General features: G+C 54.2%; 7 protein-coding genes across 7 annotated transcripts; 4 read left to right on the forward strand and 3 right to left on the reverse strand.

Moving 5' to 3' along the window:
• Nucleotides 1-387: 387 nt before the first annotated feature.
• On the reverse strand, nucleotides 388-2379 carry P170DRAFT_435636 (glycosyltransferase family 69 protein). Its single transcript, XM_024848978.1, has one exon. It carries the CDS (start codon nucleotides 2062-2064, stop codon nucleotides 496-498), a length of 1569 nt encoding a protein of 522 aa, XP_024705746.1. The 5' UTR covers nucleotides 2065-2379; the 3' UTR covers nucleotides 388-495.
• P170DRAFT_435637 (uncharacterized protein) lies at nucleotides 2310-3499 on the forward strand. The gene has a single exon (XM_024848979.1). The coding sequence runs from the start codon at nucleotides 2690-2692 to the stop codon at nucleotides 3278-3280; it is 591 nt and encodes a 196-aa protein (XP_024705747.1). The 5' UTR covers nucleotides 2310-2689; the 3' UTR covers nucleotides 3281-3499.
• Nucleotides 3500-5425: 1926 nt separating this feature from the next.
• Nucleotides 5426-6381, reverse strand: P170DRAFT_144292 (uncharacterized protein). The gene has a single exon (XM_024842491.1). It carries the CDS (start codon nucleotides 6171-6173, stop codon nucleotides 5637-5639), a length of 537 nt encoding a protein of 178 aa, XP_024705748.1. The 5' UTR covers nucleotides 6174-6381; the 3' UTR covers nucleotides 5426-5636.
• On the forward strand, nucleotides 6159-8979 carry mirC (siderochrome-iron transporter MirC). Its single transcript, XM_024848980.1, has 5 exons — nucleotides 6159-6813; nucleotides 6876-7006; nucleotides 7074-7808; nucleotides 7865-8526; nucleotides 8583-8979. Exons 1-5 carry the CDS (start codon nucleotides 6590-6592, stop codon nucleotides 8661-8663), a joined length of 1833 nt encoding a protein of 610 aa, XP_024705749.1. The 5' UTR covers nucleotides 6159-6589; the 3' UTR covers nucleotides 8664-8979.
• An 819-nt stretch (nucleotides 8980-9798) lies between these two features.
• On the forward strand, nucleotides 9799-11349 carry cdc42 (Rho family GTPase CDC42). The gene is made up of 4 exons (XM_024842489.1): nucleotides 9799-10184; nucleotides 10373-10492; nucleotides 10679-11057; nucleotides 11129-11349. Exons 1-4 carry the CDS (start codon nucleotides 10165-10167, stop codon nucleotides 11186-11188), a joined length of 579 nt encoding a protein of 192 aa, XP_024705750.1. The 5' UTR covers nucleotides 9799-10164; the 3' UTR covers nucleotides 11189-11349.
• Nucleotides 11350-12023: 674 nt separating this feature from the next.
• On the reverse strand, nucleotides 12024-13655 carry P170DRAFT_381136 (agmatinase). The gene is made up of 3 exons (XM_024845557.1): nucleotides 13353-13655; nucleotides 13168-13294; nucleotides 12024-13101 (listed from the first exon to the last, which is right to left on the reverse strand). Exons 1-3 carry the CDS (start codon nucleotides 13473-13475, stop codon nucleotides 12110-12112), a joined length of 1242 nt encoding a protein of 413 aa, XP_024705751.1. The 5' UTR covers nucleotides 13476-13655; the 3' UTR covers nucleotides 12024-12109.
• Nucleotide 13656: 1 nt separating this feature from the next.
• Nucleotides 13657-15847, forward strand: P170DRAFT_435640 (putative beta-ketoacyl synthase (Cem1)). The gene is made up of 8 exons (XM_024848981.1): nucleotides 13657-13857; nucleotides 14132-14298; nucleotides 14358-14465; nucleotides 14515-14586; nucleotides 14642-14728; nucleotides 14788-15054; nucleotides 15118-15486; nucleotides 15539-15847. Exons 1-8 carry the CDS (start codon nucleotides 13806-13808, stop codon nucleotides 15698-15700), a joined length of 1284 nt encoding a protein of 427 aa, XP_024705752.1. The 5' UTR covers nucleotides 13657-13805; the 3' UTR covers nucleotides 15701-15847.
• Nucleotides 15848-15859: the final 12 nt, after the last annotated feature.

Raw genomic sequence — 15859 nt, forward strand, 5'->3', positions numbered from 1 at the left:
GTTGCAGATCTACGGCCTTCTGCTGAGGAGGGAGGGGCAGGGATAGATGCAAAATGGCTCTTATGATCAGGGGTCTCCGCAGCTTTCTGGAAGTGAATGCAGAGACTTGAACTAATGGAAGGTGGGGAGAGTAGAGTGAAGGTGAAGATGAAAGTAAAGGGGAAGGTGAAAGTAGAAGTGAAGGTGAATGTGGATGGTGAAAGAGAAGAGGTAAACAGAGAGAAGTGGAAGAGAGAGGGGGGCCTCACCAGGCTCTTTGAGACCTCCGTCAGGAACTCGGCGACTGTCGTCAGAGCCTCACAGGCGACGAAAAACATTGATGTGAGCAACATCTCGAAGATAAACATAACTAGTTTAACCATACGCGACATTTTGTCCGTAGATTGATGGGAAATGGGTTCAATTGGAAAGAGATGTATGCTGGGGGAGCGGAGTGAAGTACTCTAGACCAAGAAACCAAGAAACCAAGTCTACATACAAGAAGATACGCCTTGCTCAATTGGGCAATGGGATCAGCTCCCACCCCTTCTGACCCTCTTTGCGATCCTCGACGATCACCTGAAGCCCAGGTCGTTCACAATAGCTGCCCCGTTCGACAATCTGCTCAATCATCCGAAAAGAACCGCCATCTTCTTGGTTGTCATCGGGCACCCAGATGGTCCGCTCGACTCGTTGGCCGGGAACTTCCGTTCGACGAGGGTTGAGCCAGGGCAGACCGACGATGTGGTTACCAATGTTGTGAATGAAGCTGTAGAGTTTCTCAAACCGGCGAGTCGTCCCGAGCCAGGAAAGCGTGCGGGGGTCGTAGGCCACACGCACGAATGGATTCAGGTAAATCCCCGAGTCGGCGATCTCATCCACATTTAGGTGAGGCTCTTGAATATCGGCGTGGACGAGACAGCACTCCGAGGCTTCCCAGAACATATCCTGCGAGGCACGGAATCGGACCGGAAGGCCTTCGCGGCTGGGGTTCGCCGCGTGCTGGAAATACTGCGCATCAAACGCCACCGCGCCTCCCCAGCAGCTTCGGACCCGGACCGCGTCTTTCCCTGCGAGCACATCCTTGCGGCTTGTTCCTTCTCCAGAGGTAGTGAACCAGGGGAAGAAGGGCAAGCCCATACTGTAGCCCTGGAGGTCCCGCGTGGCGTAGGTGTCGTAGAACTTGAACGGATTGTCGAAATCGGTCGCGCATGCAGCCCGGTAATGGGCAGAACCGTCATCGCCCACGTTCGTCGAGAATAGAAGCTGGACTATATCAACAGGATCAAAGATGATGTCATTCAAAACGAGAAGTTTATCATAGTGTATTCCGGGGTTATCATCCAACGGTCGTAGGGCTCGGTTGCGGACCTCGGCCAAGTATTCAACCCGAACTATACGCTTCGATCCCCCCGGAACCGACACCCTCGGCAGACCATCCAGATCCAGATGTTCTTCAAACACAATTGATTTGTTACATGGCACCTGCCCCTCCAGCTCCCGCAGCGCGTTCTTGCCCTCCGGCCCGCTGTCGTTTTCGTAGATACTCAGGAAGACGTTGTCCTCGCCGAGAATGTCGATCAGCTTGAGGACGGCTGAGCCCCAGTGTCCCTGCGCGAGTCCTCCGTCCCGATCATATAAGCTGGCTGCAATGAAAACCCTCTCGTTCCGCAGGTTGCCTCTGCCCGAAACCGTCGACTGCGAGATGGCGTCATGGAGTGTCGAATAATGCGAGGGCGGTCGAGTATAAGACGGCCGGAAAATGGACGTCAGGATCACCAGGGCAAGAACGATGCCGGCGACGGCATGTAGGTAGAAGCAGGAACGACGGAGCAGGAGACGGCGATAACAACCGGGCCGGGACGAGGTCAAGAACAGGGGCCGGGATGGCTTTAGACGACGATAGCCGAAGTAGGTGGAAGCACAGAGCCTCGACAGCAAGGGGACTCTGCGCAAGAGCCGTCGAGGTCTCGGCGGGACCTGCGACTCAAAGTCCGCTTCGTCGAGATTGAAGGTCCCCTGAGAGTCAATTGACGATCGAGCTTCGAGCTCATACTCATCCGGATGGAGGAGGCGGGCGGACATAGCGGACGTTCACCATTGAGATCCAACTAGACGCCCATCCCATCCAGGTGTTTACCGGATGTCGGGAGGTGGCACAATCTCAAACTGGACGATCGAACACAAGCTTCAGCGTTCAGCTTCCGCCGACGCCAGCGAAGAGGCCGGATCGGCTTATGTCAGCCGGATTGCGCCAAGACATCGTCCCTTCAGATCCCGACTGTCGACAGTCGACAAACTCCGTGGCTTGAGGTCGCTTTGGCTGCAGGAAGTGGTGTGAGGGGGAGGGGGGGACCGTAGTTCCCCAGGCCATGGCGCCATCGTGCCCCTGCGATGCCCTCCGAGAAAGGCTCCGGACAGAAGTCGGCCACATGCAGAGACCCCGCAGAGTCAAGGCTGTCATACCGTCCGGGCTGGCAGTGACGTAGCTTACCTGCTCTCTCCTCCCCTCCTTCCGACTTCTTCTTTCCCTTCCGTTCTTATGCTCTCCTCCCTGGACATCTCTTCCTTCGTAACTCTATCCCCCACTACTGTCTGAACATTCTTCGGTGTGCGGACTTGCGAGGCTTGCACCATTTCTACCATCGTATTATATACACTGTACAGCCTATCCCACACGCCTTTTCTCCCTCTGGCTACACCGTCCGTCATGGCGAAATTCGTCTTTGCCAATTCGTCACAAAAGGTCCCCGGAGATGGCATCCTCCCCGCCGAGTTCGTAATCAAGGCAGGCCCGGAGACCGACGTCTGGGCGAAGCCTCCCTCCACGGAATCGTTCAACGCCCCGATCCTATATCGAAGTGTCCCCTTGGCTTCCTTCAAGCGAGTCCGAGTCGCCTTCAATGCGCTGTGGCAGCAAAAATACGATCAGGGTGGTCTCATCCTCGTTCTCAACGGGGCGGACGGGTCCCGTAAATGGGTCAAGACCGGCATCGAGTTCACACACAGCCGGCCTCATCTCAGTACCGTTTCCAAGGACCGGTGGGCGGACTGGAGTCTGCAGCCGGTCCCTTCGGGTGGCGGGGCGGCGACATTGGAGCTCGTCAGAGAGTCGGACAACAGCTTGTGGATCTATCTGGTGGAAGGCATTCAAAAGTCTCCCCTCCGCGAGGTGACCTGGGTCTTTGAGGAGCAGGATGTGAAGGATCTCTGGGTTGGACTTTATGCCGCCAGGCCTAGCAAAGAGGGGGGTGAGCTAGACGTGAACTTCGGCCATCTGATTGTGGATACGACCGACTGAATAGACGAGATGGCGATGCCGACATGAACCATCAGATACGACCATGCTGTTTTGCCTCTTATTATTATTATCATCATCATTTAGGGGGGTGGAGGAAGAGGAACCCACGTTGGACAAAGCTATGGTAGACCTGCTGCTTGGAACGGTGCATGTTGATAGCGAGAAAATCGGGACAAAATGAGGACACCGGACCTAGACATTGCAAAGCTTCGAAGCCACCCGTTCAACAAGATGATCGTAGGCGAACCATAAACACTCTCGCATCAAGCCGTGCTCTGTTTCCCCGCAGCGAATGGCGTACCCCTCCCGCGTTCGCATCGGACGCGTTTGCATTGCATTGCATTGCAGATGCTGGCCTTCTTTGTCCACGTCCTGGATTCCGGTTCAGCACGGCTTTCTCGTGGGTGGTATGGTCCATTTGATCATACTCGATAGTTAGCCCGGAGTGTCGTGAGCACTCATGGCATCGGTAGATATGGCAAGAGGCGGCATGATCTGCTTGCAGGGGTTGACCGCTAGTCATGCGAGTTTACGGGCTAGTCGTTGCCTCCCCACCGAATGAATGGGTCAACGATTGCTGTTTCATACGGAGTACCGATCATGGCACTGAGGATGAAGCTATGATTTGGTCATGGCTGCCAAGTCGTTGAATATACAATAATGGTGGGCCGATTGAACATGTGGCATATATATAATCATCACACTAACACGCACTGTAGATCTCATTGCTATTGTGGATGGGATGAGTTGAAGAGGAAAAGATACAACTTTTTTTTTCTCCCCCTTTTGAATAATTGCTCCCCTCCGTTCAATATCCAGTCCCTTCATTTCCTTGTCTGCATGATCCCTCTGTCTCACGAGCATGGGTCCTTTGTTTCACTTGTCTACCTGCCCACCTCCACTTTTCCCCATAATCACGGCAAATCCGCCATGACACCGACGATTATTGACCAGAACGGTGAGCTGAGGTGACATCCTAGTCCACTCGGGAGAAATGCTATCGATACGGAGTACTCGGTGGCTAGGATTCCGTACCACCCATATCGGCTCTGTAATTACCCATCGAAAGGGGCATTTTCTATTGGCAACAAACGTTGCGACAACAGCTCAGAAGCAACGCGCCTCTCACCAGGCGGGTGGGACCGACGGAATATGAATCCAGGCAATCAGATTGAATTACATCGCCTTTCGTGTTTTCAAGGATGAAAAACTCAGCCACACGTCGGGTGCTTAAGTTTGACCAGAGATCTCAATCAGAAGCTTGGTGTCCACACACACATCATTTCATTACCCAGTTGAAGAGACGATCGAGATACGAATTTACATTTTGAAGGATTTTCGAAAAAAGATCGCTGGAAGCAGACACATCTTCTTGGCGAAGGGAGGATGCAAAGTCAAGGGGCGCGCCAAACCGCGTGATACGTTCGTTCGTCGCGTCTCTCTATTTTCAAATCGGAATGCTCTATATCCTCCGGAATTCCGGTGTCACCTATGAAAGCCCTGTCTCGAGCTATTACGGAGTACTCCGTATTTGGACAGCCAATACATCGAGGGTTGAAAGCCCAACGCGCGACGGACTAAAAAGACCGGGTGGAGGGGGGAAAAGGAAAAAAAAAAAAAAAAAAAAAACCCTCAAAAAGAAGAAAAATGTTCAGCTCGGAAACACGGAAATGACCCAACAACGAACTACTTGGTCACTAAATCTACTCATCAGGCGGCAGTCGCGGGTTCGTTGCTAAGTGGACGAGAATCCCTTTAATTATGGATTTGGATAGGGACGCTGGAGGAGTCACAGGCTCCATTACTCCATTACTCAGACTGACTCATCTCAGTCGTCGAATTATCCTGATGGAGGGGCGTAAAAAGTAGGAACACGAACATTTGCTTGAGCCGAGTGGATGTGGATGGAGCGGTACGACCCGAAGACAACAAGGCCGGCCATGGATGATCCCCAATCATGCGACGGAGGGCCTGCGGGTTTTTCTGCTCTTGCCTAGCACAGGCAGTGCGCTGAGTGGACAGGCCGTGGAATCAACGGCGTTAGAGCCTAGCATTCCTTGGAATTGATCCGCGGTCGAAGTCTCCTCCGGAGTATACTTGTCGGATGCAAGGGGGGAGAAGGCATGGGAAGTGATGAGACGAACCTGCATTCCGGGATCAAACAGGATGAGAAATGAACAGATATATAGCCAGAGAGATGTTCCGCAGCATCGCAGCCCCAGTGAAGAAGTTGAAGGAGAGGCGGTGGTGGATGAAGGTCGTCATCGATACTACTGTACACCTGCTGCGTAGTAGTTCCCGACCCGGTCCGACCGCCCAGGTGATCTTATCATATCTGATGCGTGACAACCCTGTCTCACGCTTTGCCACTTCCTCCCCACCATTCCATCTCACCTCCCCTGGTCATTGCTCCGTCCATTCCAACTTCTTCCTTCGGCCTACCTTGCTCTTGTCGATCAGGGGACCTTTGGCCCGCCTTGCGCCCAACTCCTCTGCCGCCTTGCTCTCCCCGCACCCTGCAACAGAAAGGCGAAAAAAGAAGGAAAAAACGAGGCGTCCATGCGCCCACGCTTGAAGGATAAGCTTCGCAGCGAGCCAACCTACGCGACGCGAGGCGTGGAGGATTGAAAACAAGATTAAACCAACGGCGAAATACTTCCTGTGTACAGAACAAGCGTCTCTCTCCCAAGTCTTCGGTGCACACGGCACCACACTGCCTGTTTGGGCCTCGGGCGTCAGCCCATAGGCTAAACCGGTGGCCCCCTCCCACGTCGTCGTGCATAAGCGCAGCCTGACGATCGTATCCATTGGTTTGCAGCACGCCGGGGTTCGAGTCCTTGGACTCGAATCTCTGCCTCCTTTGTACGACAGATCTCACGATCCGCGTCCGCATGTGTATTCTTGGGATTCGGTTACCTAAACCTTGACCTCCAGCAGCCGGCGCCTGACGTCTCACATAGGCGTCCTTCAGCTTCCTCGATTGTTGCCTTTTTCTTTTTTTGTTCTATCTTTGCTTTTTCTTGTGTTCGACCTTGCTCAGATACCCCTTTTTTCGCCGGTCATACGCTGCCTTCTCGTCTGGTGGATCTAGCGGGCTCAGATCATTCGTACCCTTTCACGTCCGCCCAAACCGTCGTACACCCTTTCATCCTCGATCCTACATCGGTTGTCATACCTACAGTATACTCGATATCTATCCACGCTTTTACCGTATTTCACGCACCGGCCCGATCTGCCTCGATAAATGGACGTTGCTCATAGCCGAACCATCCAGCGCGGTACATCATCGATTAGTCCGGCTCAGCCGCAATGCCCTTGCTTGATATCCAGTCAGGACCTTCATATGGCACCATCGATCAAATGGATAATCACGGAGAGGAAGAAGGAGAACGTCTTCTTCAGGCGGGATACGAAAGCGAAGGAAATGGCAGCACGATAGCTTCGTCGGAAGACTCGGTTCAGGAAGGTGTTCGAAAAATCGAGGCGATCAACCTCACATGGACCACAAAATCCCTGGCCGTTGCTTATATCAGGTTAGTTGATGTGATGGAGTCACGTTTTTCTCGATTCCATGAAGCACGCTAACTAGCTGAAGCATTTTCCTCATGGCGTTTTGCACGTCTCTGGAGGGCCAGACAACCATGTCGCTCTCAGCTTATGCCACCAGTGCCTTTAGCAAACATTCGTTGATTTCAACCGTCCTTGTCGTTCAGAATGTGGTCAATGGTGGGTTCAGCCCTGATGCGCGGGCGCAGACCCTCGGCTCGGTATTATGGAAGTTGACATTCTCTAGCTGTTATCAAACCCCCGATGGCTAAAGTAGCCGATGTCTTCGGTCGCTTTGAGGCCTTCTGCGTCTGTATCCTGATCTACATTCTGGGATATATTCAAATGGCCGCTTCGAACAACGTGCAGGCCTATGCGTCGGCTCAAATCTTCTACTCGGCCGGATCGACCGGCTTGCAAATACTTCAACAGGTCTTCATTGCAGATAGCAGTAGCTTGCTTAACAGGGCCTTCCTGACCCTTCTCCCCGAGTCTCCTTTTCTGGTTACCGTATGGATAGGGCCAATGATCGCGGATGCGGTCCTCGAAAACTTGTCGTGGCGTTGGGGCTACGGGATGTGGGCAATCATCTTGCCGGCGTCATTCCTTCCCCTGGCGCTCTCGTTGCTGCTCAATCAGCGCAAGGCCAGGAGACTCAATCTCATCAAACCCAGAAAGACGCGTCGTTCGGGCTTCCTCGCTGCCGTTCGTCGTACCTGGTACGATCTTGATATGTTTGGCTTGATGCTCTTGTCGGCAGCAGTGACGCTCATTCTGGTGCCGCTGACGCTGGCTGCCAATGCCAAGAATGGCTGGAAGAATAACAGTATCATGGCGATGATCGGGGTTGGCGTGGTCTGTCTTCTGGTGTTGCCGGTGTGGGAAACTTCCAAAAGACTTGCCCCTAAGCCTCTCTTATCCTTGCATCTCCTGAAGCAACGCACCGCTCTTGCTGGTTGTGCTCTGGCCTTCTGGTACTTTAGTATGTATACCCTTTGACGATCATTCCGGGAGATTTATCCTTCTGACCGTGTCCAGTGGCTTTCTATTTTTCGGTTCAGCCGTATCTATACTCCTATCTGCAAGTGGTCCAGGGATACGAGGTCTCTACGGCCGGCCGCGTTACCCAAACCTTTGCATTCACCTCCACAATCGCTGCCTTCGCCGTGTCGATCTTGATCAAAATTACGCGGCGGTATCGCATTTACGTTGTCATCGGATGCGCGGTCTACATTGTCGGCCTTGTGTTGATGATGCTGTACCGCAAAGAAGGCAGCTCATTCGCTCAGATACTGGGGACTCAGATTGTGATCGGTGTAGGGGGCGGACTTCTCAACGTCCCCGTCCAGCTGGGTGTTCAGGCGTCGGCGAGCCACCAGGAAGTCGCAGCCGCCACGGCCATGTTCCTTACGTGTATGGAGCTCGGTGGAGCCGTAGGGGCGGCCATCTCCGGGGCCGTTTGGACTCACAATCTTCCTCGAAAGCTGCAGCAGTACCTGCCCGACGAGAATAAAGGGGACGCAAAGGCGATCTTCGGGAAATTGACCAAGGCGCTAGAATACCCGATGGGGTCGCCTGCTAGGATTGGCATCAACCGGGCCTACCAGGAGACCATGAATAAATTGTTAGTGCTGGCGTTTGTGGTGGTGATCCCGCTCATCCCGTTGAGCCTGATGATGGAGAACTACAATCTCGATAAGGTGAATTATCGTCCCTCGACCGATGATCTCTCGTGACGGGTAACTAATTCGAACAGATGAGCTCGTCCGATCATGAACCGGTTCCGCTCGACGACGACGCCGAACCCGAGTCTGAAGGACACGTGAAGCGAACGTGAGAGGATGCGAGCCTGGCCCGACGACACTACATAACGGAGCCGGTCTCCCACTCCAGTCTCCGGATCATTACCAGCAGACGCATGCAGGGATCGAAGTGGAATGTATGCTGACTGCCCGCGGTCGAATCCCGAACTGCGAGCCTGAATATATCTCATGTTCCCCTTGACAGTTGTCTGCCTGTGATCTTTTGGGGCTGTGTACAGCAACACATGTTGAAAATATACACCGGGGGTTTGATATATAGACCTCTGGATGACGACTAGACTTAGACGACCTGAATTATGCAGCGCTATATATTGTTATGACTCTATGATTGAGATTGAGACCATCCAAGTGTAAACCATCGGTGAAGGGCGCTGAGTCAGCCGCGTGACGAGATCAGGTGCCGTCGGTCTTCGACTTGACGGTCCTCGTAGACGCCGAGATGAAGGACACGAGTAGCACGCCCTCGGACAGAGACAGACAGACAGACAGACAGACAGACAGACGGTAAGAAAGAAAGAACATCAAGAAAGAAAGAGTAGAAAGAACAGAACGAAGACACCAAAAAAGAACCAGAAAGCCCCCTTCGGCCAGCGACGGCAATCGATTTGTTGGAACCGGTCCATCGACCGCTGATTGGATTGGGTCCATTCTTGCGATTTCTACCTGATCCGACTGATCTCTCGTCCTCTCCCACCCCTTCTTTTCTTCCTCCAGTGTCTCATCGGAAAGGAGAGACGCCCGGAACTTCTTTGCCGCGACGCCCCTCGCCCCTCTTTCTCGAGAGCATCATCACTACGTCTCGAGTCTCTCCCCTTTCCTCGAGCTGACCGTCGGCGGATCTAGATAACCCAGGCTCCAGAGTCCAGACCCGCATATACTGTCGTCCGATATTTGAGGATTTCGACCGAAGGATCGCTGATTGAGTCGATCCCCTCCATCGGAAACCATTCCAGACGTTAGGGAGCTCGAGAGGAAACAAGAACACGGTTCGTGACTGTCCCATCTCCCCTCGGGTGCTGGGAGAAATGCACTCCAGTAAAAGCGAACGTGCTAGTCGCAAAAGCGTCTAGACAACTCGACCGACAGGAGCTAACGGTGCGGGTTGCCCCATCCATTGCAGCTTTCTTTTCTCTGGGCTAGTCCCCTGCGGTCCTATCGTCCTCCACCTCGGCCTCCCACATTGGCTGGCCTCACCAACCAACCCTTCACCGTCGACACATTCACCGCACACCAACCACTGCCTGTGACTTCTGGCGACCGCTCCCATCCAAACACCTCTCCTCCATCCCTCCGTTTCTTGCTCTCTTTCCCCCCTCCCCCCCAACTCTCGTCTGCTCTCTCGGGATTCGATCATCCCCTCCCCTCCCTCTCGTCATCCTCCCCTTCTCTTTGTTCACCGCATCTTTCCTCCTTTCCCTCTCGTTGCTCTGGGTGGTCTAGACGGACAACCTTGAACCTTCGATAATCTGCACCCGTCCCCTCTGCAGAGCCTCCAGCTAACTCCGGATCTCCAACATGGTCGTCGCCACTATTAAGTATGCTTGCTCCTGTTCTTTTTTCTCTTTTTCTCCCGTCCGATCTGTCGCCTCAATTACCCTCGACTGCCCTCCCCTCCCCTTTCCCCGCGGTCCAATACAACACCCCCCTTTTCACTCTGGTCGGGTGAATCGGTCTTCTTATCTATCAACGGATCGCTAATCGTCATCTCTCTTTCTTCCTCCAGGTGCGTTGTCGTCGGTGACGGTGCTGTGGGAAAGACATGTCTTCTGATCTCCTACACGACAAACAAATTTCCTTCCGAATATGTTCCCACCGTCTTTGATAATTATGCCGTCACTGTTATGTAAGTCGTGGTCTTCGATAGTCGGATACGCTCTGCAAAGCTTCCTCCCCTGCGAATGAATTCCTTTCCCTGGCGGCTGGCTCTCGATCTATCTTCCCACCCGCGTCGCTGAAGTTTCCAACGTGATTCGACCGTTCATCTCTCTCCGTTCGATCCTTGACTGACTCGAACTTCCCCTTCTCCCAGGATTGGCGATGAACCGTATACGCTGGGACTTTTCGATACTGCTGGACAGGAGGATTACGACCGTCTCCGCCCTCTTTCATACCCCCAGACCGATGTCTTTCTGGTCTGCTTCTCCGTGACTTCCCCCGCTTCCTTTGAGAACGTCCGCGAAAAGTGGTTCCCCGAAGTCCACCACCACTGCCCCGGTGTCCCTTGCCTCATCGTCGGCACGCAGACCGATCTTCGCGACGATTCCGCCGTACGCGAAAAGCTTGCCCGCCAAAAGATGCAGCCCATCCGCAAAGAAGATGGAGATCGCATGGCGAAGGAGTTGGGGGCGGTTAAATATGTCGAGTGCTCTGCCTTGACTCAGTACAAGCTCAAGGATGTTTTTGACGAGGTGAGTCCGAGACCTCCCCCTTCAGTCCCCCGCCGCCACCTCGTGTTGTTGTACTGATGGACTTCTGCTAGGCCATTGTCGCCGCCCTTGAGCCCGCTCCCAAGAAGAAGTCGAAGTGCGTCTTGCTGTAAACGGATACGTATACCTACTCCGTTACAGAGAAGGTTAGCACCGCTCCTTAATTCCAACCTGTTCGTGTCGTTGACGCGTTGCAGGAATGTTCATGACTTGTGGAGGAAGAGATTGAAGGTGTCCGAAGCGCATTACGTTGAAATAATTTGGAAGGCCTATGAAAATGTGCGCGCAGACCTATCACCCGCAGCTCGTGGGCAGACACTCAGACCTCAATGATCGCCATCTTCGTGACCCTCGATGCTTTTTTCTGAAGTCGTGGCATTCATTGACTGATACCCTAAACGTTCCAAAAACCATGTCGCGCAGACATTATATTGATGAATCACCTCTACCTTGATCTTCCAGCCGGTTTTTATCTTGTTTTATTTTCTTTTCCATTTTCTTTCCCTCCCTCTCGATTTATCCATTACTCCTTAAGCTGCCCCACGATTCTCGTTCTCGCTCCGTTCCTTTCCCGTGTCCATCTTTCCGATTCTTTCTTCCCTCTCATCGCTCTACCGGCGTTGGAAGTCGAGGCGTCTTTGTTTTGGCTGGCTGATGGTATTGATCTGTTTCTTCATATTTTCGCTTTTGTTGTCACGCCTGCATCTGCCACCCTTGTTTGTGCCGTTTCGTTATTACCACGCTTCGATCTGGAAACTAGATAGCTCAGATACAACCAGTGATGACCACTTTTATTACCTTGTATTGTCTTTCAGGGGGGGAATGAGCTGGAGGGTCTCGAATCAGGATCCGTCGGAGTGTCTGAGCTGGACCGCGATGTCTGCAGTCGTCGCAGAACACGATTTTCGCATGTGGAACGTAGATATACAAGTACATATATGCATATATAGAAGTAGAAGTAAAAGTTCACATTACGCATTCACCTTCATGGTACACCCCGGTGGAAGCTCATTTACATCATGACACGTCTCGTTTTACAATTCATCCTTCCTGGAGGCCGCCTCCGACGCAATCTCATCCGCCGCGGTCTCCGGACGGCCGTACCATCCTCCCAGCTCCTCCCCGGCACCGGCCTTCACTAGACTGGTGATGATCTCGAAGGCGACCTGGGCGGCGGCCAAGGCGGTGGTCTCGCCCTTGTTGTCGTAGCTGGGCGACACCTCGACGATGTCGGCGCCCACGACGTTCAGCTTCTCGAGGCCGCGCAGGATGCGGATGAACTCTCGCGTCGTCCAGCCGCCAGGCTCCGGCGTGCCCGTGCCGGGGGCCGTCGCCGGGTCCAGCACGTCGATATCCACTGACAGGTAGACGGGCTGGTCGGCGTCCAGCCCGATGCGCTCGACGATGCGGTCCACCACTCCCATGGGGCCCCAGTCGTCGATGTCGTCGGCGTGAATGCGGATGAATCCCTGCTCCGGGCCCGGGTTGGTGTAGTCGGAGTCCGTCGTGCCCGTCAGACGCGTGCGCAGGCCCGCGTGCGCCGAGGTCGAGTTGCAGATCAGCCCCTCGCGGCTGGCCTTGTGGAAGAAGCTGCCGTGGTTGAAGGCCGCCTGCTCCGACGTCCAGTAGGCCGAGTACCGCACGGGGTTCCAGGTGTCCAGGTGCGCGTCGAAGTGCAGCACCGTGATGGGCTTGCCGTAGATCTGATGCAGGGCCCGCAGCGCCGGCAGTGCCACGCTGTGGTCGCCACCCAGCGTCACCAGCTTGGACTTGCCCGCCGAGACGCCCTTGGTGCCGTACTGGGAGTTGGCCGCCGTCAGAGCGGGCCGCGACCCCAGCTCCAGGAATGCCTCGTACATCTGACGCTCGGCCAGGCCGTTGTCGAACGGCGTGATGGGGATGTCGCCGCAGTCCTTGACCGTGGCCCACGAGCTGTAGGGGTTGATCCCGGCGCGCGTGTTGTAGCTGGTACCGGCCATCTGACGGGCGCTGGCGGCGCGGATGGCGCGAGGACCGAATCGAGCGCCTGAGGGATAGCGTTAGCATTTAGAATTGCTCGCTGGGAGGAGGTTCTGTCAATGGTGGATCGTACCTGGCCTGTAGCTGACCGCGGTATCAAAGGGAGCTCCGATGACGGCGATATCATATCGCTCGTCGGGCTCAACTAAGCATTTGACCGGCTTCAAGTGCGCGAAGCTGGCGATACCGGAGAACGACCACTAGGGAGTTGGCGTTAGGTCGGGGAGCTCATGACAGCAGTATAGAAAAGTGACATACCTCCTGGTCCCATTTCTTCAGCAATTCCTCGCGCACATGGTTCGGAATGGCCTCGTCATGGTCATGGTGAGCATGGGCATAGGCCGTCGCGGCCAGTGCGAGCAGCCCTAACGAGAATTTCATGGCAGCTCGGTGCAGCAAAGACAGTAAAGACTCTCAACTGGGATACAGACAGGCGGAACAAAAGAAACAAAGTGAACGCCGGGCCCGTGTTGCGTTATATACTTTGAGGATCGGAGGCGATGTGGGCCTTGCAGCCTCAGGCCGTGACGTCGTGCAGACTTTCCCTTCTCGGCCGCGCTTCTCTCCACTTCAATTCGATTCTTTTGTCGCTCGTCTCTCGTCTTTCATACTTCAATCCATCTTCCAGACTCCCATTGGCCGGATCGCTATCTTTTCCACACGGAGTACTATCATCCACCCTTCGCCCATTCCCTCCATACGCAGCATGCCATGCGTCGTGTGGTCGTGACAGGTCTCGGCGCAGTCTCGCCCCTCGGAGTAGGTACGTGAGTCCCTCGCGATGTCTGCATTCCTCCTCCTCATCGACCACGACTCCCATTCGCTGCGTCGCCTGTCTATCTGCTTTCATGCGGTGCAATCAATTCCTATCGGGTTCCACCGCTCCCCACTTCCGTCCCGAACGGGAAGGTCCTGGGAGAAAGTTCCCATTCGTTATGGTTCTTATGCACCGTTGGACGTTACCCCGGAAAGGCAGTTGTACACGATCGACTCTCCTCCCTCTGCATAATTCGCTAAGTGCCATCCGCTTACCCTAGGAATCCGTCGGACCTGGAAACGCCTGTTGGATGGTCACTGCGGCATTGTCAATGTCCGCAATCGTGATTCCAGGTTTGCCGACTTGCCCTGCCAGATTGCGGCAGTCGTGCCTTCGGGGAAGAAGCAGGATGGAGGCTGGACGGCCTCGGAGTGGTTAAAGAAAGATGTAGGTTCCGTGAAGTGGAAAAAGTATTTGCGAGCTCATGCTGATCACCTTCGGGATAGGAGGAGCGCAAGATGGCTCGTTTCGCTCAGTATGCCTTAGTCGCCTCGCAAGAAGCCTTGGAGGATGCAGGCTGGATGCCTGCGACATTTGAACAAAAAGAGACGACGGTACGCGCCTCAGCCTGGTCTCACGCATCGCCAACTCACGTGTTTCTAGGGGATTTGCCTCGGGTCAGGGATTGGAAACTTTGACGAGATCTATGACACCGTCACGGCGTATGAGAAAGGGGTCAGTTTGATTCGGCATTCTTTTTGCTGGGACTATCATCGCTAATCGCTCGCAGGGCTACAAAAAAGTGTCGCCTTTATTCGTACCAAAGCTCCTGATCAATCTTGGTGCTGGCCACATCTCTATGAGATATGGATTCATGGTACGTGCCTGTGCCCTCATCCGCCTTGTCATTTCACGACCGAAAAACCAACTCTTTAGGGACCGAACCATGCGGCAACGACGGCCTGTACCACCGGAGCACATTCTATCGGTGATGCAGCTCGCTTTATCGCATGCGGTGATGCGGACGTGATGGTTGCCGGCGGCGCCGAGTCGTGTATTCACCCTTTGGCCATCGGGGGCTTTGCGCGGGCGCGAAGTCTTGCCACGAGCTACAATGACGTCCCTGAAAAGGCGTCAAGACCGTTCGATGCCGATCGCGAAGGGTTTGTGGTCGGAGAAGGTGCAGCCATGGTCATCTTAGAGGTATGTGTTTGTGGGAAAACAGAGTATTTACTGCCATCTGGTTTCTGACTGTCAGTTCTATAGGAGTTGGAGCACGCCAAAGCGCGCGGTGCTCGGATCTATGCGGAATTGAAAGGATACGGCTGCTCCGGAGATGCCCACCACATGACGGCGCCGAAGGAGAACGGCGAGGGCGCTTTCATGGCCATGAGAAAGGCCTTGAGGAACGCGAAGATCCAACCGTCCATGGTTGACTACGTCAATGCCCATGCCACGTCGACCGTGGTCGGTGACGCGGCAGAAAACGCTGCGATCAAGACTCTCCTTCTGGGGCCTGAAGGAAAGAAACACGCGGCAGACGTTAATATTAGCAGCACCAAGGGGGCCGTGGGCCATTTGCTGGGTGGTGCCGGGGCTATAGAGGCCGTGTTTTCCATTCTGGCCATTCACGAGGTTTGTGAGCCAACGATCCAGTAGAGACCTCGATACTAATTTGTTGGATTAGAATGCGATGCCTCCAACAATCAACCTGGAGCGAGCCGACAATGGATTCGACTGCAACTATGCGCCAAACAAGGCGCAAGAACGCCGGATTGACGTGGCTTTGACCAACAGCTTTGGCTTTGGAGGGACGAACAGCAGCCTGTGTTTCTCTCGTGTGGCATGAATAGATTGGGAATGGGTATTGCTCGGTCTTTCATACCGCGTGCATTGCATATCTCATTCCCTCAACTGTACTGTACAATAAATATATATTAATGGACCTGCATTGGATATAATAGCGGTGTCCTCGATCGGGGCACTGTAACACAACCACCAACAACTC

This window comes from Aspergillus steynii (assembly GCF_002849105.1).
Source record: "Aspergillus steynii IBT 23096 chromosome Unknown P170scaffold_3, whole genome shotgun sequence".
NCBI lineage: Eukaryota > Fungi > Ascomycota > Eurotiomycetes > Eurotiales > Aspergillaceae > Aspergillus > Aspergillus steynii.